Raw genomic sequence first — 21,974 nt, forward strand, 5'->3', positions numbered from 1 at the left:
TGGAACCAAATTGGTAGGTCTAACCCTGATTGGCCTGAGAGTTCTCTGAAACCCCTCCTGATCCACCTCTGGTGCCACCACTTCTGTGTGATTCTGAACTTGTTGTTTTTTCTGCACCCATATTCTCTTAGTTTTCCCCTTCCTACACTCAATGGTTGAATGTCCAACTAGTTTGCAATTATCACAAACAGTTGGTCTCCACTCATAGGTGATAGGTACCTGAACCAGCTCACTATGCTCATTCATAAATGAAACTTGATCAGGAAGCTTTTGTGTGATTGGCATATCAACCAACACCCTAGCATACTGAAGTTTATCCCTACTCACAGTGGCTGCATCCCTCTTAATTGGTTTGCCTAACTGACTCACAATCTTGAAAAGAGATTTTTTACCCCAATATTTAAAATTCAGAATCAACTGAATCCAGATGGGGACAGATTTGATCTCTTCCTTCTCCATATCCATATCAACACTCCAGGGTTTCACTATCATAGGTTTGCTGTCAAAGAAAAAATGGCCAGAAGTGACTTTGTCTCTCATGTCCATAGTCAGAAATCTCACTAAGTAGATCCCCTTTTTCACCAACACCACCTTATCAGCATTAAAGTTCTTCCAGATTCTCCTAATAAACCCTTCCATAACATGTATTGGGGGATTAGCACCAATAATATAGCAGATTATGGAAGAATTCCAAAAATCCACCTCATCCTGTATATCATTAAAATCAATCTGTACAGGGCTAGAAACAGGATGCATTTCAATTGGATCAGGTGGCCTAAATTCATCATCAACACTATCAGCATGTTCAGTCATTACTTCATCAAATTGTTGCAATATTGGAATGGAAATCGTACCAATGTCAACATTAGATGGAGTATTATTCACCTTGTTAGCTGATCTGTGAACAGATTGCATCCACTCATTGAAGGAATGCCTGAGTTCAGAACGAGCTTGCAAGTGTTTCAATCCAGATTTGGGGGTGAGAATTTCATTTTCAATCGTCAAATCCAGTGCTTCGACTCCTAAAACCTCCTCAATCGATCGAGTCCTAAGAGCCTGAGAATCAGATGAAGGTCCTCTTGGTTTCTGCTTTGCATTGCCATGCTTACTACCTTGCATTTTGCCCCCAGACTTCCTTGCCATGGCAGCAGTGCACAATGGAGATCATGCACCGAAGGGAAACTTGGGGGAGAAGGCAAGGTTTTCTCTCGCTTCTCTCTAGAGTTTCTCTCTCTTTCTGAAGACAAAATATTTAGAGTATGTTTCGGACAGGCTTATTTTGGTAAGCTATTATTAAGACACAAACAAATCAGATCTTAATATGTTATTCACCAAAAATATATTAGGATTCTTTCCCTAAAAAAAACTAAACATAAGAGTCCTTTTTTTTGGGCATGAGTGGTCAATTTTTTATGTTTGTTTTGGAAGATATTGATTGAATATATGTGAAATATTCTTGTACCTAAACAGTAATGACGTATATATGATGAATGATACAATATATACTCCGTATGAATAATATAAAATATGACGATATACTTCGTAGTAAAAATGAAATTAATCCAAATAATTTTAATATTTAGATACGTTATATGTTTTAAGTCCCGGCAAAAATACAAAGAAAACATTAAAGAAGAAATTTTAAATATAAAATGATAATTTTCCTAAATTGTAGTTATGGTTAATTGGGATGATTTAATAACGTTAGGATTATTTCCTAATTCTTAGATTTAAGTATTATAAATAAAAAGTCCTTGATTATCGTATTTTCCCCCCTTTAAAGAAAAACACTTGCCGTAAATTTTTTTAACCTAAAACTTAGATTATCGTGTTTTCAAAAATAAAACCTTAAATTACTATTTATTTATTTAACTTTTAAAAAAAGTTATTTTATTTTTTATAAAAAAAGGTATTAGAAAAACATACGTATATTACTTTTCCAATTTAGATATTTAATTAGAAAGTTAGTTAGTATCAAGTCCATTTTTTCAAGGAGATTCATTAGTGATATGATTCTTTCCTAATTCCTAGGTGTTATTCACAGTTGTTCCGTCAAAAAGAAAAAATTTGTGCTATATTTTTTTTTAAAAAAAACGCGTTATTTGTTTAATTATTATTAAAACGTTATTTATTTTTCGAAAAAAACTAGAGTTATTTTATTTTTATTTTATAAATTTGTATTAAAATAATTAGATTTAATTTATCTTACGTTATTATTTATTTATTAACTTTTTAAAAAACCTTTCTTTACTGTTTTTCAAAAAAAAAAAAAAACAACGTTATTAGAAAAACGCCCATATATTGTTTTTTCAGTTTAGTTATCTAACTAGAAAATTAGTTATTGTTAAGTTAGTGTTTTTATAGGGAGATTTATTAATTATAGGATTCTTTCCTAATTTCTAGGTTTAATTCATGTTACCTTCCGTCAAAAAAGGAAAAAATATTAGAAAACATTACTTATTTATTTATTTATTTTCAAAAACGTAAACACTGAAGTTATTTTATATTATTTTTAAAAATTATATTAAAAAATCAGATTTATTTTTTTAGTTAAGTTATATAATTAAAGAGTTAACGAATAATCACCAAAATCAGTTGAGTTCTTTAAAAACACGTTAATGGAAGATTTTGAAAAACTAACGTCTAACCTTATTATACTAAAACCATTTATAAGAATTTGTAACGTACATTAATTTTATAACCATTAACTCTCATATTTTTGACATGGAGATGATAGGGTTGAGGAAGAAGATGATGGATTAATGGTTGAGGAAGAAGAAGAAGAATAGAATGAAGAAAAATATGAACAATTTTTTTAAAGTTAATCGAAAATATGGGATTTTTCCCCTGAAGATGATGATGTGATGGACAATTTTCTTTCTTCATGAGAACAATTTTTTTTTTCTTTTTTTTAAAGCTAATCGTAGATGATGATGATCGGAGATGATGGGGTCAAAGAAGATGATAGTTAAACGTTTGTTAAGGTTAAGGACTCATATTCAATATAAAAGTTGAGACACTTAATATAAAATATAAACAAGTTAATTCTATGTATGCAAACAGACAAGTCTTTACCTGGGTAAAATTAAGTGAACGGTTAGATTTAATTGAAATCAATCAACGGTCTAGATTGAATTTAAGAAGTTAGTCGTCGTTGGTCGACGACCTTCATAGAAGCGTCGATAAAAAAAAGGCTAATTTCGGTCCCAACTTTCAACTAATGAACTTAAATGAGTATTTTAAAGTATTTCCATGTTTAATACAATTAGTTTTATGTTTCAAAGACTCATTCTCACTCATTTTGGTGAATTTATGCACATTTAAGCCTTGTTTGATCATTATCGTTCACATTTTGACTAAAATGTCTAATTTCGGTCACAACTTTCAACTAATGAACATAGATGAGTATTTTAAAGGCTTTCCATGTTTAATACACTTGGTTTTATGTTTTAAAGACTCATTCTCACCCATTTTGGTGAAGTTATGCACATTTAAGCCTCGTTAGCTCATTATCGGTCACATTTTGACTAAAATGGCTATTTTCGGTCCCAACTTTCAAGTAATTAAATTAAATGAGTAATTTAAAATATTTTCATGTTTAATAAACTTAGTTTTATGTTTCAAAAACTCATTTTCACCCATTTTGGTGAAGTTATGCACATTTAAGCCTCGTTAGTTCATTATCGGTCACATTTTGACTAAAATGGCTAATTTCGATCCCAACTTTCTACTAATGAACTTGATTGATAATTTAAAGTTTTTCCATGTTTAATACACTTAGTTTTATGTTTTAAAGACTCATTCTCACCCATTTTGGTGAAGTTATGCACATTTAAGCCTCGTTAGTTCATTATCGGTCACATTTTGACTAAAATGGCTATTTTCTGTCCCAACTTTCAACTAATGAACTTAAATGAGTATTTCAAAGTTTTTTCATTTTCTATAAACTTATTTGTATGCTTGAAAGACTAATTCCCACCCATTTTGGTGAAGTTATGGACATTTAAGCCTCGTTAGTTCATTATCGGTCACATTTTGACTAAAATGGCTAATTTCGGTACCAACTTTCAACTAATGAACTTAAATGAGTATTATAAAGTATTTTCATGTTTAATACACTTAGTTTTATGTTTCAAAAACTCATTCTCACCCATTTTGGTAAAGTTATGCACATTTAAGCCACGTTAGTTCATTATTGGTCACATTTTGACTAAAATGGCTAATTTCGGTCCCAACTGTCAACTAATGAACTTAAATGAGTATTTTAAAGTCTTTCCATGTTTGATACACTTAGTTTTATGTTTCAAAGACTCATTCTCACCCATTTTGGTGAATTTATGCACATTTAAGCCTTGTTAGTTCATTATCGATCACATTTTGACTAAAATGGCTAATTTCGGTCCCAACTTTCAACTAATGAACTTAAATGAGTATTTTAAAGTCTTTCCATGTTTTATACACTTAGTTTTATGTTTCAAAACTCATTCTCACCCATTTTGGTGAAGTTATGCACATTTAAGCCTCGTTAGTTCATTATCGGACAAATTTTGACTAAAATGGCTAACTTCGGTCTCAGCTTTCAACTAATGAACTTAAATGAGTATTTAAAGTCTTTTCATGTTTGATTGGAAATTAATTTATACTATTGGAGAAGGTTGTCGTGTCCGCAAGTTTGATGTTCTTTTTAATGTTGAAACATTGGATACTAGTTGTTTATGCAAGTCATTTGAAAGGCAAGGGATTCCTTGTAGGCATGTAGTTTGGGTTTGGGAGGCAAACCTTATTCAGAAAATTCCCGAGGCTTATGTGCTTAATCGATGGAGTATAATGGCATGTAAGAAGCCGGTTTTTGATTTAGAAGGGAATGTGTTGGAGCAATGTGTTCAAGCTGTAGATAGGAAAAGATTTTTGAATGATTTGTGGTGTGAAATTCTCTCTTGTGTGAGTTTGGCCAAGGGAATGAATTGACACTTAGTGCTCTTGTGGACAATCTTTGATCATTAAGGTTAGATTTGGAATCCCAAAGTAGGATATTTGATGGATCGAGTGGTAGTGTTTCTAGCAAAGCTCAAGATATTGAATTGCTTATTGGAGATAGTGTGCCTACTAAAATTTTGATCAAACTGCCTAAAGTTTCAAAGAACAAAGGGACCGGGGTTCATGTTCATGGTAGTGGAAGTGATAAACGGTTGAAGAGTGATAAAAAAAAAGATGTTGAACAAAGTCAGAAGAAGAAGAGGTTGTGTAAAGGATGTAAGAAGATGGGTTACCATGATATTCATAATTGTCCCGAAAAAGAGAAGTAAAAATGTAAGTAATATTGCCTTTTTAAAAAAAAGTATTTCCTGGTTTAAGTTTTTATTTTATTATGTTCCAAAACATATTGCCTTGTGTTCTAATCTTTTGTATTTATGTTCTAGTTGTCTTCTGTTTGTTTTTTGTACTTTTTTTATAATATATAATAATGTGTTTAAAATATTTCAACATGTGTTTGATTCTTCAGGGGTTTCTATGTTCTGGTTCTTTTATATTCTAATGTTCCAGAAGAGAGGCCCTGCGTTCTATATTCAGGTACTGTATGTTCTATATTTTTCCCTGTTTTTTTTTTTTTTTGCTTATTTTAAATATTAATGTCAATGATTTTTTTTTCCAGGTTGTTGCTAGAAAACTCACTGACTTCATTGGAGGACAAATACTTTATCTTTTTTTATTTACTTATTGCATATTATAATTTATTTGTTTTTAGAACACAATTGTTATTTTACAGTGTGCATTTATTACCTTGTAAGTTTTTTATTCGTTTTTTATGAAATATTCATTTAATATATGAATTTCTGGTTTTTTTTAATATGGTGTGTTTAAAGTTCGTCTTCGGTATTAGGATTTAACTTTGTATATTTTGTAGACTTCTTTTCCCTTAGAACATGTTCTTGCCATTATAGAACATAACCATTGTGTTTTAGAACATGTCTAATTAACTTTGATATTTCAATATTATTTTACATAGGACTACTATGTGTTCAAAATATGCTTTTGTGTATCAGAATTTTGTATTAGAACATATCTTGCAATTTTTAGAACTTGCCCATTTATCTTTTGAAACATGGTAAATTAAAAGTAAATAAACATGCATAGAATTGAACCCACGATAAATCAATATTTTAGAAATCAGCACATGGAAATATTATCCAAAATAACACACGGAAATCAACACACATAATGTTTTCCAAATATTATCTAGAATACGTAACCTTGGTTCAAATTAAAACAGCAACACACAGAAATTATAATCCAAAACTCCATTTAAGTCCGAGTTTTATATAAGAAAGTTCTACTCTAATCCTATTTAATATAATCCATCCTCATTTCTTTCTTCCATCTCCTTGACTTCACTGAAATCTCATGATGCACGTCATTTAGCTTTGATGATAATATCTTCCCACAATATTCTACCCTTAGTCATTGGAGTGTTTCAATCTAAATTTAACAAAAAAAAACACATTAGAAACATCTTTTTTGATTTAAAAGTACAATATTGTGGGAAAAATATGTTTCCAACTTAGTTCATTGTTATTTCTGTTATTTAGTGGTTTTTTGTTCTTCTTTGTTTTATTTTTTATTTTTTATGTATCATGTTCTAAAACAGAGTGTCTTGTGTTTTAATTTGTGTCACATATGTTCTAAACTAGTTTATTGAAACAAATAATACTTACATTGTCTTTCTCAAGTCCACAATCCCATTGATCTGCATCTTCTGCCTCATATGTCTCCATGTGCCTCATCAAAAACACTCCACAATCATTCTTGTTGCTTAGGCTTCTCCACGACATTTTTATTGTCCGTGTTTTGAACGAATCCACATAGTCTGTGGTTTTAATCTTGTCGATGTGGCAGAAAAATTTGGAAAATCCTCTCAACTGAATAAGAATAAAAAACATTTATTGCATTTGTTTTTTTTTTTATTATATTTTACAATTAAAATGAAAGAATCATATGATGTATTACCATTTGTTTCGGTTCATTTCCATATTTCTTGAAAAAAGAAATCTTTGCTGGCAACGGTCTGTTATCGATCAAATCAAGTGTGATGTTCAAGAAATTCACGCAAAGCAGGTAGAAGTGTGCTCCATTTACGACAATCATGAATAGTTGTTTAAAAAAATAGATGTTAGTCCCATGTTCTATGTTTATATTATTCAACAGTTGAAACTCAAATAAATCCAACAGGTTCTATGTTCATGTTCTAATCATTCCTTAACAAGTTCTAATCTTAAATTCATTATGTTCTAATCTTACTCTATCATGTTTTAAAGAATTTATATCAAGTATAAGTTTACATCTTACCAGTTGGATATGTTCATGTTCTAATCACTCCTTAACAAGTTCTAATCTTAAATGCATTATGTTCTAATCTTACTCTATCATGTTTTAAAGAATTAATATCAAGTATAAGTTTACATCTTACCAGTTGGATATATTTTAAGTTGTCCACTCAAGCATGTTTCATATCTTTTTGCATCCTTGTAAACAGAAATTCCATCCTCGCTTCTTTCGTATCCTTTGCATCGAAATACTTGTTCGAGCACAGTATAAGATGGAAAATTAAGTTAAGTGTTAGATTTCATTGGTGATAAGTTATTCATACAACATTAATTAAATTTAAAAGTAATACACTTAAGTAAATTTGTGTGGGGAAAAAGAATCTGTTTGTTTTCTGTACACTCCTTCTGTTTTCGCTGTTCAGGATATATGAATATGCATCAATACTGTTGTTCACCACATGGTCCTTATCTGTAAGAGTGTGCATATCATGTCTATTGATTGTGTTTACGCTGTCATAATACATGGTTTCCCTATATATGATAGTTGTGATTAATTATTATAACAAATAGATGAAATGTTTATAATATTATGTTAAATAACGTAAAAAGACATGTACTTTAAAACTTACATTTTATCTCCTTCAGCAAACGCATACTCTGCCAGCCTCCTATAACTTTCTTCCATGTTCTTGAATTTGCTTTCATTTTCAATCATGAAAGGAGACCTTAAGTTCAATGGAAGTCTATCCACATTCCTCTTTTCCCTTCCTACTTTTGTTTCAGTGATATTTTCTTTGTCCCTGTTTAACACAATAGTATTTATTTATTATTAAAAGACAATTTTTTTAAACAAAGGAATCTATGTTCCAATTTCTAAGGCACATGTTTCAAATATTCTGTTTCATGTTCCAAACTAACATGTTAATTCTTATTTTCAACTGGAAAGAAATTTGTTATTTTAAAGTCTTTAAAATATTTTTTATAAATATATTGTTTTCAAAATACATAATGTTTCAAAAAATCCCATCCAAAATACAGTAATACTTTACCCTTGCATCTTTTCCTTGCCCTTCTGTTTTGGATCTCCAGCGGTAAGAATTTTCTCGCTTTCCACAGCTGCTACATCTGCCATTTTCATTAAATTTTCAGAAGCTGGGGTAACAATGTTATGCTCTGGATTTTCAGCTTTTTGTTCTTGATTGATTGGCGAGGGAGATAGTAAGGTGAAGCTTGTGTATTTTTAAATTGCAATCCTAGTGGCTTCTGGTGTTTCTCTTGATGCAATTTTAGTGGCAGGCTTCAAGATTTCAGGCTCGGATGGAATTTCAGGATCTGGGCTTGGGGTTCTTAATCTGAACCGTGGAGTTGGGATATCTAGCCTTGGAGTAATGAAATCCTCTAGATTCTTCAAGTACTTCTTGTATCTGTGCATCTCTTGGAGTGCTTTGTATCTTCTTTTCATTAGCTATTTGCTCATAATACATATTCCATGCATTTGCCATTAAGTTATCCAACTCCTCCATGAATCCAGGCTCGTCAAACAGATGTTGATCCTGGCTTAGAATTGATGGGGTTTTGTTTTTTTTCTCTTCTTCATCTTTGTTTTGGCTCAGCTTTTGTTTCTTAGAGGTGTACTTGTTCCAAATGTTTTCAACTAGGCGGTGCATTTTGTCTGTTGTATCGGCCTCGTTAAAGATTTCTTGCGCTTTGTCTAGCATGTTGTACATCTCACTGACATTGGAAGCAAGCGTCTTTTCCAATGTACTAATGTTTTCCAAAAATTCCTACAATGTCGTAAACAATATATTAATATATTATTTTATTTCAAATTTTCTAATTAGGACATATAATTCTATTTTAGTTTTTAAGATAGTCAAATTTAAAACACATGCATAATTAATTAGAACACACATTGGAAAGTTTAGAACATTAGACAAACATAAGTATTATGAATATTTAAAACTTAGAACACAAGCATATATAATTGGATTATTAATTTAAAAATATAGAACAATAAAGACACATTAGTATAAAATATTGAAAAGTTAGAACATAAGCATACATAATTGGAACATTAATTGGAAAGGGTAGAACAATAGAGAAGTATAAGAATAATCATATGTTGTATGTGTTTCAACCCTTCACTAACATGTTCTAGTTTTTGTGTTTTTGGATTTTTTAACATGTTCTACAGACTTCTTATGTATGTTCCAATGTTTTCTTCGCATGTTATAAAATTCATTTGTATGAGTTTTAAGTATGTCTTAACATGTTCTAAAGTATAACAGAAGTGTGCTAATTAAATCTGATGATGTTCTTACCATCATTTCAGTTTATTAATTTGAAGAAGTTCCTGCCATATATGTTGCTTCTGTTGGTTTTGGGATTTCAGGATTGGGCACATCATTTCTCGGGACATTTGCTCTAGCTCCTATGTGATTCAGCACTACACCTTGTCGAAATCCTCTTGTCTTCTCGATGGCAATTCTTTGTGTCATTCTTTCTCTATTCCACACCGACAAAAGTGGAATTTCTCTTGGTACTTGTTGGCCTCCTCTTTGTAATCGATCGAAGTACAACACCTATTCATATCATGTCAATATTTATTTTTTATACATCATATTAAGTAACTTTTAAAACGACATTAAAAAAAGGAAACATAATTTTTTACCAAGAGAAATGGTAGAGGTCCCGTATAGAAAGAAGTTCATGCTTTCCATTCACACACATATTTCTTCCAATGTTTGTACACAAACGTGCTCCAATCCAGATTAGCAATCGTGTTTGTGTTCATACAGCTGTACATGAACCTGATGTATATTTGTGGGTTTGTGGTTGATCTCATACAGGAGTTCACTGCATCAATGATGAAGTTCCAAATGAACAGGTCGACTCATTAGCTCCTTTATTCTAGCAATTAGTAGCAAGTTTGTTGGGCTCCCCTTCCTCAGGTTAAAACTTCTCCTCCATGTTGATAAGAACTCAATGTAATTATCACTGATTTCCTCATTTTGTGGCTCCATAATTTCTTCCCCTCCCAATGGTACACCGTACGCCTGATGAACGTCTTCTGGTGTGACAAAAAATTCACCACTTCCTGGCAGAATGATTGATTGTCGGTCTACATTAGAGCTCATAACTATGTATTCTGCCAATGCTGAATTATGATTTTCCATGCAGAGACACAGAAATCCCCCAAATCCAATTTTCCTGATAGCTTCCTTGTGCTCGTCAGACATTTTCTTGATATGTTCAATCAATTGGGTTGGTGGAACTTTCTGATACAATACCACCTTCTTCTTTTACTTTGGAACAATCGGCATTGCATCCTCATTAATCTCCAATAACTCCAGATCATCATCATCATCATGCTCTTCGATTTTCCTTAATTTTCCCTTGTCTCTGTCTGCCTTTGTAACAATCTGTAATAAAAATATATAGAACATATGATGAGCAAGAATAGAACATACCATTCATATTTTAGAACATGTACACATATTACAAATTATAAGAATATAGGATCTTAACTAATTTAATTATGTTCATTTATATATTAGAACATAAGGTCTTATTTTGTTTTAAATTCTTAAATCATCATCTAAGTATTTTCTCTTATGTTCTAATTAAACTTACACATGTTTTAATTAATCAGGCATGTGTTCTAATTATTATTAATATGTTCTAAGTCATTGTACACATGTTCGAATTAATCTTTTTATGTTCTAGTTCAATGAACACATGTTTGAATTAATCTTTCTTGTGTTCAAATTTTTTTTTAACATGTTCCAATTTTTTTTTTTTTCAACCATTTTTTATGTATTCTAGTATCATTAAATTTTAATATTGTAAATTTTACCTGTAATTGTTGTCTTTTTCTCTTGTTCAACGGCTTTTCTTCCTCTTCTTGTTCTTCTTCTTTTTCCACTTCAAAATCTTCATTCATCTTCCTGATCATCTTCATCGATCTCAGAGTCTTATTTCTTTATTGTTTTACGGGATTTTCTCCCAACTCTCTTTCTAGCTTCCTTTACAATCTCTCTCTTTTCCTCCTCTTCTTCAGCAGCCTTCTCAGATTCTTGCACTCTTAAGCTTCTTCAGTTGGTGTTCTTGTTCCCAAGGCCTTGGCTGCCTTCTTCTGTACCACTCCCTTTTCCTTTTTTGCAAGTGCTTTGTTATCCTTTTCGACTTCCTTTTTTGTTGTTGCATTCTTCTCCTTTTTTGTTCTTTTCTTTGGTGGTTGTGTCCTTGCAACTTTGAATTGACTAATCAGTATATCATCATCGGTTTCTTCATCGTCTTCTTCCATTGGATCTTCTGCTTCATATTCAATGATTTTTTCCACTCGTCGAACTGGTTGCAACTTTGTCATGTAAATGTATTCGGGATTTCTAAGGCACATGTTCCAAATATTCTGTTTCATGTTCCAAACTAACATGTTAATTCTTATTTTCAACTGGAAAGAAATTTGTTATTTTAAAGTCTTTAAAATATTTTTTATAAATATATTGTTTTCAAAATACATAATGTTTCAAAAATCCCATCCAAAATACAGTAATACTTTACCCTTGCATCTTTTCCTTTCCCTTCTGTTTTGGATCTCCAGCGGTAAGAATTTTCTCGCTTTCCACAGCTGCTGCATCTGCCATTTTCATTAAATTTTCAGAAGCTGGGGTAACAATGTTATGCTCTGGATTTTCAGCTTTTTGTTCTTGATTGATTGGCGAGGGAGATAGTAAGGTGAAGCTTGTGTATTTTTAAATTGCAATCCTAGTGGCTTCTGGTGTTTCTCTTGATGCAATTTTAGTGGCAGGCTTCAAGATTTCAGGCTCGGAAGGAATTTCAGGATCTAGGCTTGGGGTTCTTAATCTGAACCGTGGAGTTGGGATATCTGGCCTTGGAGTAATGAAATCCTCTAGATTCTTCAAGTACTTCTTGTATCTGTGCATCTCTTGGAGTGCTTTGTATCTTCTTTTCATTAGCTATTTGCTCATAATACATATTCCATGCATTTGCCATTAAGTTATCCAACTCCTCCATGAATCCAGGCTCGTCAAACAGATGTTGATCCTGGCTTAGAATTGACAGGGTTTTGTTTTTTTCTCTTCTTCATCTTTGTTTTGGCTCAGCTTTTGTTTCTTAGAGGTGTACTTGTTCAAAATGTTTTCAACTAGGCGGTGCATTTTGTCTGTTGTATCGGCCTCGTTAAACATTTCTTGCGCTTTGTCTAGCATGTTGTACATCTCACTGACATTGGAAGCAAGCGTCTTTTCCAATGTACTAATGTTTTCCAAAAATTCCTACAATGTCGTAAACAATATATTAATATATTATTTTATTTCAAATTTTCTAATTAGGACATATAATTCTATTTTAGTTTTTAAGATAGTTAAATTTAAAACACATGCATAATTAATTAGAACACACATTGGAAAGTTTAGAACATTAGACAAACATAAGTATTATGAATATTTAAAACTTAGAACACAAGCATATATAATTGGATTATTAATTTAAAAATATAGAACAATAAAGACACATTAGTATAAAATATTGAAAAGTTAGAACATAAGCATACATAATTGGAACATTAATTGGAAAGGGTAGAACAATAGAGAAGTCTTCTTTCTTTATCGATCTCAGAGTCTTCTTTCTTTATCGATCTCAGTTCTTCTTCTTTTTCCACTTCAAAATCTTCATTCATCTTCCTGATCATCTTCATCGATCTCAGAGTCTTCTTTCTTTATTGTTTTACGGGATTTTCTCCCAACTCTCTTTCTAGCCTCCTTTACAATCTCTCTCTTTTCCTCCTCTTCTTCAGCAGCCTTCTCAGATTCTTGCACTCTTAAGCTTCTTCAGTTGGTGTTCTTGTTCCCAAGGCCTTGGCTACCTTCTTCTGTACCACTCCCTTTTCCTTTTTTGCAAGTGCTTTGTTATCCTTTTCGACTTCCTTTTTTGTTGTTGCATTCTTCTCCTTTTTTGTTCTTTTCTTTGGTGGTTGTGTCCTTGCAACTTTGAATTGACTAATCAGTATATCATCATCTGTTTCTTCATCGTCTTCTTCCATTGGATCTTCTGCTTCATATTCAATGATTTTTTCCACTCGTCGAACTGGTTGCAACTTTGTCTTTGCTTCCACGCTTTGTCTTTTCATTTTTCTTGGAGCAGACGCAACAATTTCTTCTCTGTTAATGTTTTCATCTTGTTCATTAACTTCTGCCTGTTAAACAGTAAAAATGAAGTAGAATTTATATTAGAACATGAGGTGTTATTATGTTCTAAATTCTTAAATCATATTCAAATAAACTACTTTTATGTTCTAATTCAGTTAACACATGTTTTAATTAATCAGTCTTGTGTTCTAATTATATTTGATATGTTCAAATTAAGTTTACTCATGTTCTAATTAAACATTCTTATGTTCTAACTAAGTGTACACATGTTCTAATTAATCACTCTTGTGTTCTATTTTTTTTACTATTTTCTAAAGTAGTAGAACATGCAAAATATGTTATATAAAACTAGAACAATAAGTATTTTATTACAGCAGAAAGTGTAATTTTTTCCAACATGCCAAGAAGGTGAATTGAGGTTTTCAGATTTATTCTCAGCATTCTCATCCTCATTGTTTTCATCTTCATCATCGTCAGTTTCTTCATTTTCATCACCTTCTTCATCATCTTCCTCTTCCCCGGAATCCTTTTCCTCCATTGGGCAATTGGTTGGTTTCTTTACATTCTCCCACCTGTTCATTTATGAATAAAAGTTATACTTTTATAATTTAAATAATTTACTGAACTATAATGGTTTATTTTTAGAACATACCCTGGAGCTGATCTCGGTTTTACTCTCTCAATGTTTTCATTCTGTTGCTTATGATCATCATCAACAGCTTCTTCATCATCTGTTTCTTCATTATCAGTTTCCACAAGGACTTCTTCGTTTTCTTTTGTATCTGACTTTTCATCCTTGTGTTTCTTTCTTGGATCCATCCCTAAAACATTTATTAGATATGTAATTATATTTTTATATCAATAAAATATATTTAAATTAAAATTAGATTAAAACTTTAGATATTTGACTTACTTTGAATCAATGTTTTCCAATGAGTTGACAATGGCCAATTGTATTGCAATTTCTAACTCATCATCTTCGTTTTCTTCAATAATAGATTTTGTTCCCGAAGATGATGCTCCTAACTCATTTGAATGAGTTGTAACAGTTGGCAACTTCAATGAATCAACTTTCATCTCTTCCTTATTTTCCTCTATTTTTTTTGGCTCTGCTTCGGCATTTTCTTTTTCTTCTTGATTGTTCTGGGCACATCTACCTTTTGAGGCTATGTTCTGTTTTCTTCCAGCTTTTCAGATTCTTTATTCCCAGTTGATATGCTCAACTTTTTCGATTCATTCCTAAAAAAAATTACAACATATTGCAGACTTTATTCGTACACACATACAAGTAATTAAAACATAGATATATGCAATTATTGAAGGAAATAATGCCCTTGGTCCAAGTATGCATTCTATGTTAAGTCTAATAAATGCGGTTCAGTATTAATTAACAAGTTAATAATTCAGTGAGATCAAGTGAGCTGAATGCCTAGCTAGAGGCCGCTTCAGTTCAAGTGGAATTAATGATATTAATCCACAGCTTACTCTTGACTGAACCCGTAGGGTCACACAAATAGTACGTAAACGGATCAAGTATTTAATGGCATTAAATACTCCATCTATGAATATTCGGAACCGACGGATCTTGGTTTCAGTGGGAGCTAAGATCGTCACAGGCAAGAAATGAATACTCCGGAAACGATGATATGGCCGGAAACGGAAATATGGATCGTATCGGAAATATGAATATTATCCAAGTCGTAGATGTTGCCGGAAACGGAAACATGGTACGTATCGGAAAATATTATTGGAAATGGAAATATTACCAGAATCGGAAATATTGCCGGAAACGGAAATATTGTCAGAATCGGAAATATTACCGGAATCGGAAAATAATTCCGGAAACGGAAATATTAAATATTTGTTCGAAACGGAAATTAATTCCGGAATCGGAAATATTAAATATTGTTCGTATCGGAAATAAATTCCGGAACTGGAAATTTAATCGGAAGCGTATCGTACGAATTAGCATCGGACGAGGCCTGCCGGACGAAGGCCCAGCACGAAGCCGGGCCATCGCCCAGCAAGCACGCGCGCGCCACAAGACCAGCCAAGGCAGCGCCCAGGCCTACCACAAGGCAGGCCCAGCGCGCGCCAAGGCCACCGTTGCGTGGGCCGCGCTGCGTGGGCTGCTGCTCGCACGCGCATGGGCAGCCCTTGTGGCTGCCGTGTGTGTATGAGTTTGTGCTCATGCGTGATTCCTAAATCTACAAGAGTCAGTGTATGATTAAATTTCTATTCCTAATTGGATAAATTAATTAAATAGAATTCATGTAGGATTCTAATTTCAATTAATTCGTATCCTACTAGGATTACGATTCCTTTTCCATAACTCTATAAATAAAGGCCTAGGGGTCATAATTTATACACAAGTTTCAAAGTATTCAAAAGTGAGTTTTTGAGAGAAAATTAAAACACACATCTTGCTCATAAAGTGCCGAAATTTTCTAGTACCTTAAGGGCGATTCTAGTTGGTCAATCTTAAGGCGGATCCGGACGTGCTGTGGACTATCTACGGAGGGACGACACTTGGAGTCCTAAAGACTTGTTCTTGTTCGGTTCGGGCGCAGCTAGGGAGGGCACGCAACAAAGAGTATGCATCTAAATTATGCTATATGATTATGTGTAAATAATATGTTGTCCTGGGTTAATGGTTGTTTCCGCATGATCTATGTAATGTCATATGTATCATAACCTAACAGTGGTATCACGAGCCCCTTATTATTTTCATAATCTAAATTGCATGAACATGGTTAAATATTACAAATTTGCATGAATTAAAAGGGGTGATTAATTTTCGTAATTGTTAATTAATTGCAAATTGCGTTTATTTAATTATACGTACGCAGTTTTTCGGCAGTTTCTTCGTTACTCATCCGAATTGAGTGATTTTTGTGTCAATTCCGCATGTAAAAGGCATTCTAAAATTTTGACAAAAATAGTATTTTTCTGCCGAACCCAGAATTCTCAAATTCGAAGCCTAACTATGACTTTTCGAAGGTTTTAGTTTTTCGAATGCAAAATTTCGTAAATTTAAGATGTTAAATTAAATATTTGCGATTCTTGTTGATAAATCTTGAATTTTTTATTGACCTACTGCATATGTTTAACAAGTTTGAATGCCTAGTCTTGTTAATTATGCAATCTAATTTGTAATTATGATTAATTTGTTGAAAATTAGAATAATTTAGAATTAATTTGATTTTCATAATTAATTGTAATTTAATTAGAAACCTATGATTAAAAACCACCATAAAAATTGTAAATTTACGATAAATTTTAAATTTTTATGACCTAGACTTGAATCCATAACAATCGGAAATCAATTGGATAATAAATTTTCGATTTTTTCGCCCTAAAATTATGAAATTAATAATATTTATTAATTTGTCATTAATTTTAAATATAAATTTTAAATTTTTATGCGATTCGTTCATATAACTTGCACGCACGAAGCAATGGACGCTTCGTGTAACCCTTAAGGGGTGTTGTATAATGCGGGCATGCGACGACGAGCAAGGGAGCTCGTCGCCCGTGCGGCACGAATGCAATGAGCAAGGGCGTAGTGCACGAGCACAAGGCAGCAGCCCTGCCTTGTGTCGTGTGCCACGAGCAATGAACGAATGGGCATGGGCGAAGGGCGAGCCAAGGCAGTCGCGTGTGGGCAGCAAGCGAGCTGCGCCACAGCGCGCGCTGCCTCGCACAAAAGCGCGCAGCCTCGCGCGCAGCGAGCGCAAGCTCGCGTGCCACGAGCGCTGCGCCCAGCATCACTCGCGCGCACAGCGCGCGATGTCGCGCGCCCAGCGAGCGATGTCGCGCGCCAGCGAGCGATGGCTCGCGCCAGCGAGCGATGTCGCGCGCCCAGCGAGCGATGTCGCGCGCCCAGCGAGCGATGTCGCGCGCCCAGCGAGCGATGTCGCGCGCCCAGCGAGCGATGTCGCGCGCGCGCACTGCGAGCGATAGCTCGCGTGCGATGAGCGCTGGCGCGCGCAGCGAGCACAATGTATGCGGAGGCTTGCGATAGGGAAGCAGCAACTATGCGACGAGCGCATGGGCTGCGCGCACATGGCCAGCAATGGCTGTATGCGTACGGTCCATGGGCGTGCAACGCGTAGGGTGTTTGCGTTACGATTAGATCGTTTTGAATGTTTAATTTGAAAATTTCAGTTCACGTAATTTTAATTAATTTTAAAATTAATAATTTGAATTATTTTCTTGGATTTTAATTTTGAATATTATAATTATAATAAATGTTATTTATTCTAATTATTTTACTAAAATTAAAATCATGAATTAATTTAAATACGACTGAAATTAAATTAAATTTTTGGATTCAATTATAAATTGATATGAGCTTTAAATTTTAATTAAATTTGTATGTTTCCGGTTGGACTAGAAATACATTTTTATGTTTAAAATTGGTAAAGCATATGAATTTATTGGTTTAAGTGGGAGCGCTTTTTAGTCATAAACTCTTGATTAGGTCTACAAATCCTTAAGGTTAAAACAACTTGATTAGAATTAATAAGGACTGAATAATTGGTAGATTATTGGTGCCCTTGATTAATTGCTGCAAATGTTTACGTGATGCATAATGTGTTTTACTAACCAGCTATGTGGGCCATTCATGATAATGAATGGGTGAATGGTATATATTGTATATGTACTGTTTTGCAGGTTATGAAGTGACTAGTATGGCCCAAATAGGATAGAAAATATGGTCTGCGTACCATTAATTTGAATGTAATTGGTCTAAAGTACCAAAGTTATTTTTCAATTCAAATATGGTCTGCGTACCATCAAATAGTTGTAATTAGTTATAGCTTATCCTATTTGAAGAAAATGGTGCCTCCCACGGAGATTTTCAAGACGGACTTTGAAGTCAAAGCTTCAAGATGAAGTCGGGCCATACTAGATCACAAATATCTTATGCATGTTTTAAGTTATTTATTGCTTTAAATATGTCTTAAAATGCATGAGATCAAAAGCTTGATTATGTTGCATGATTAAGGATTTTTAGTTCACTTAAAATCTAACCAACATAGTAAGAGCCTTAAGTTCCAAACTTAAAAATTGAGTTAAAAGGTGCCATGCCAAAATATACACTTGCTTGGATATCCTTTACATCAATCTAGTAATAGTTTTCGCTCAGCGAGGTGTTACTTATTGGTCCTAAAGGGGCAAGGTACACAAATAATTGTGAGTACATGTTAGTTTTGGTGAAACTCAACGATATAAGTAAGGAGTCCTTTTATGTCGTGGCAAATTCGATAGGTTTACCTAATAAGTTCTTAGACGTACCTATCAACCAAGAATAGTTTCTAGACTATTAGCAAAAGGCTTTTGCTTACCTAAGATGTTCTAGGATTAAGTCGACAAACTGTGCTTAGTTCTTCAATGATTTTAGGATCTTGGAATCATTTTATTCACACCTGCCGGAACACATAACTTGAATAAAATGCTTAATAAACATTGAATTATGCATGTATGCTAGAATTTAAGTTTATTAAGAGAAACTGTGAATGGTTATTTATTTGTTTATTCTTTTCAATTGTAGTTTTAATATGGCAAACAACAATCAAAACATCATCATGGGTTCTGAGCTTATGGTCAAGCTGAACCTGACAAATTTTCTTGAATGGGAAGCTAAGCTAGTTGAAATAGTCAAACTCAATGGACTTGAGTATGTACTATCACATCCCATGCCAAGCTACTATGCCAGAGACATGACCCCTGAGAGATTTTACGCCTGGGATGCGGATCTCAAAAAGGTTATGAGTCTCATGCTGAACAATATCCCTGATGATTGGGCTAGAAGGTTTGTAGCCTATGAACCTTTTACGCTCATCAAGAATCTGAGGGATATCTGTCGTGGAAGTACGGAGGACAGGGACCTGAACGTCCATGAGTTGATTGAATCAATGTCTGGGCTAAAGGTTAGTTCTCCCAACAGGTGTTATAGGATGGAGGTCCAAGAAACACATGTTCAGCTCCTTCGCACTAAACAGAGGGTAGGCGTCCCACTGAGGTTCCATGTGGATCTTATGTGTTCATATTTTGATCGCCTAAGTCTACTAGGAACACCAATAAGCGAAAGGATGGCAGTCTCTGTCTTGCTCAATTCACTACACAGTGGGTTTGGTCGCTTCAAGCAACAATACCTAAGTGAACCAAGAGAAGAAACAGTTGCAGAATTTATTCACCTTGTCAGAAAGGCTGAAATAGTACTGGACTGTGAAGCCAAAGATTTACTCAAGGCTAGAAAGAGACCATTCAAGAAAGGTGGAAAGTCCAAGGGCAATGCTAAATCAAAGCAGGACAAGTCCACATCAAGCTGTCTTTATTGTGATGGAATAGGCCATTACAAAAGAGAATGTCCAAAGCTAAAGGAAGATCAGAAGAACGGAACAGTCGTTCCATCTTCAGGTATTTTCGTTATAGACTGTATACTTGCTAATTCAACTTCTTGGGTATTAGATACAGGTTGTGGCTCACACTTATGTTCCAATCCACAGGGACTAAGAAGAAGTAGAAAGTTAAGCAAGGGAGAAGTCGACCTACGAGTGGGAAATGGAGCACGGATTGCTGCATTAGCTGTAGGAACTTACTATTTGTCGTTGCCCTCCGGGCTAGTTTTGGAACTGGAAGAATGTTTCCATGTTCCAAGTCTTACTAAAAACATCATTTCAGTTTCTTGCTTAGATGCTAAGGGATTTTCCTTTATAATAAAAGACAATAGTTGTTCGTTTTATTTTAAAGAGATGTTTTATGGATCTGCTAGATTAGTCAATGGACTTTATTTATTAGATCACGACAAACAAGTATATAACATAAATACCAAAAAGGCCAAAAAGGATGATTCAGATCTCACCTATCTGTGGCATTGTCGATTAGGCCATATAAACTTGAAACGCTTAGAAAGACTTCAAAGGGAAGGAATTCTAGAACCATTTGACTTAGAGGATTATGGTAAATGCGAATCATGTTTACTTGGCAAAATGACAAAGCAACCTTTCTCTAAAGTTGGAGAAAGAGCAAATGAACTATTGGGTTTAATCCATACAGATGTATGTGGACCAATGAGTACAAATGCTAGAGGTGGTTTCAGCTACTTTATCACTTTCACTGATGACTTCAGTAGGTATGGTTATGTCTACCTAATGAAGCATAAGTCTGAATCCTTTGACAAATTCAAGGAATTTCAGAGTGAAGTAGAGAATCAATTAGGCAAGAAGATTAAGGCACTGCGGTCTGATAGAGGCGGTGAATATCTGAGCTATGAATTTGATGACCATCTGAAAGAATGTGGAATTCTATCAGAATTGACACCTCCTGGAACACCACAATGGAACGGTGTGTCAGAACGGAGGAACAGAACCTTGCTAGACATGGTCAGGTCAATGATGGGTCAGGCCGAACTTCCATTAGAATTTTGGGGACATGCACTAAATACAGCTGCACTCACTATAAATAGAGCTCCGTCTAAAGCTGTCGAAAAGACTCCATACGAATTATGGTTTGGAAAGCCTCCAAATGTGTCTTTTCTTAAGATTTGGGGATGTGAAGTATACGTCAAACGATTAATTTCAGACAAACTTCATCCAAAATCTGACAAATGTATCCTTGTGGGCTATCCAAAGGAAACAAAGGGGTATTACTTCTACAATACATCTGAGAACAAAGTGTTTGTTGCTCGAGATGGTGTCTTTTTGGAGAAAGATCACATTTCCAAAATGACAAGTGGGAGAAAAGTAGACCTCGAAGAAATTCGAGTCGAACAACAAACTCTAGAGAATGCTCAAGATGACATTCAGGATGAAACTCAGAGATCTTTAGAAGAATCTGGTGAGAATCATGGTCAATCTAGAAATGTTACCCCGCGTAGATCGCAAAGATATAGATCTCAACCGGAAAGGTACTTAGGTATTTTGACGAACGAGAGCTATGACGTTCTATTACTTGAAAGTGATGAACCTGCGACTTACAAGCAAGCTATGACGAGCCCTAGCTCCAAGCAGTGGCAAGAAGCCATGCAATCTGAATTAGACTCCATGTCTGAAAACCAAGTATGGGATTTGGTCGATTTGCCAGATGGCTACCAAGCCATTGGAAGCAAATGGGTTTTCAAACTGAAAAAGGACAAGGATGGGAAACTTGAAGTTTTCAAAGCTAGATTGGTTGCGAAAGGTTACAGGCAAGTCCACGGTGTGGATTACGATGAAACCTTTTCACCAGTTGCAATGCTAAAGTCTATTCGAATAATATTAGCAATCGCTGCATATTACGATTACGAAATATGGCAGATGGATGTCAAAACTGCTTTCTTAAACGGCGTTTTAACAGAAACTGTGTTTATGACACAGCCTGAAGGTTTTGAGGATCCAAAGAATGCTAAAAAGGTATGCAAGCTAAAGAAATCAATCTACGGATTGAAGCAGGCATCCAGGAGCTGGAATATACGTTTTGATGAAGCAGTCAGTGA

General features: G+C 34.0%; 2 protein-coding genes across 2 annotated transcripts; one reads left to right on the forward strand and one right to left on the reverse strand.

The window, feature by feature from the left end:
* Positions 1 to 1,141: 1,141 nt before the first annotated feature.
* On the forward strand, positions 1,142 to 5,306 carry LOC110778831 (uncharacterized). The gene is made up of 3 exons (XM_056839270.1): positions 1,142 to 1,200; positions 4,710 to 4,922; positions 5,006 to 5,306. The coding sequence occupies exons 1-3, from the start codon at positions 1,142 to 1,144 to the stop codon at positions 5,304 to 5,306; spliced, it is 573 nt and encodes a 190-aa protein (XP_056695248.1).
* A 7,858-nt stretch (positions 5,307 to 13,164) lies between these two features.
* Positions 13,165 to 14,569, reverse strand: LOC130469792 (uncharacterized). Its single transcript, XM_056839272.1, has 4 exons — positions 14,406 to 14,569; positions 14,145 to 14,300; positions 13,890 to 14,064; positions 13,165 to 13,539 (listed from the first exon to the last, which is right to left on the reverse strand). Exons 1-4 carry the CDS (start codon positions 14,567 to 14,569, stop codon positions 13,165 to 13,167), a joined length of 870 nt encoding a protein of 289 aa, XP_056695250.1.
* Between the last annotated feature and the right edge of the window lie 7,405 nt (positions 14,570 to 21,974).

The sequence above is a fragment of the Spinacia oleracea genome, chromosome 3 (genome assembly GCF_020520425.1).
Source record: "Spinacia oleracea cultivar Varoflay chromosome 3, BTI_SOV_V1, whole genome shotgun sequence".
NCBI lineage: Eukaryota > Viridiplantae > Streptophyta > Magnoliopsida > Caryophyllales > Amaranthaceae > Spinacia > Spinacia oleracea.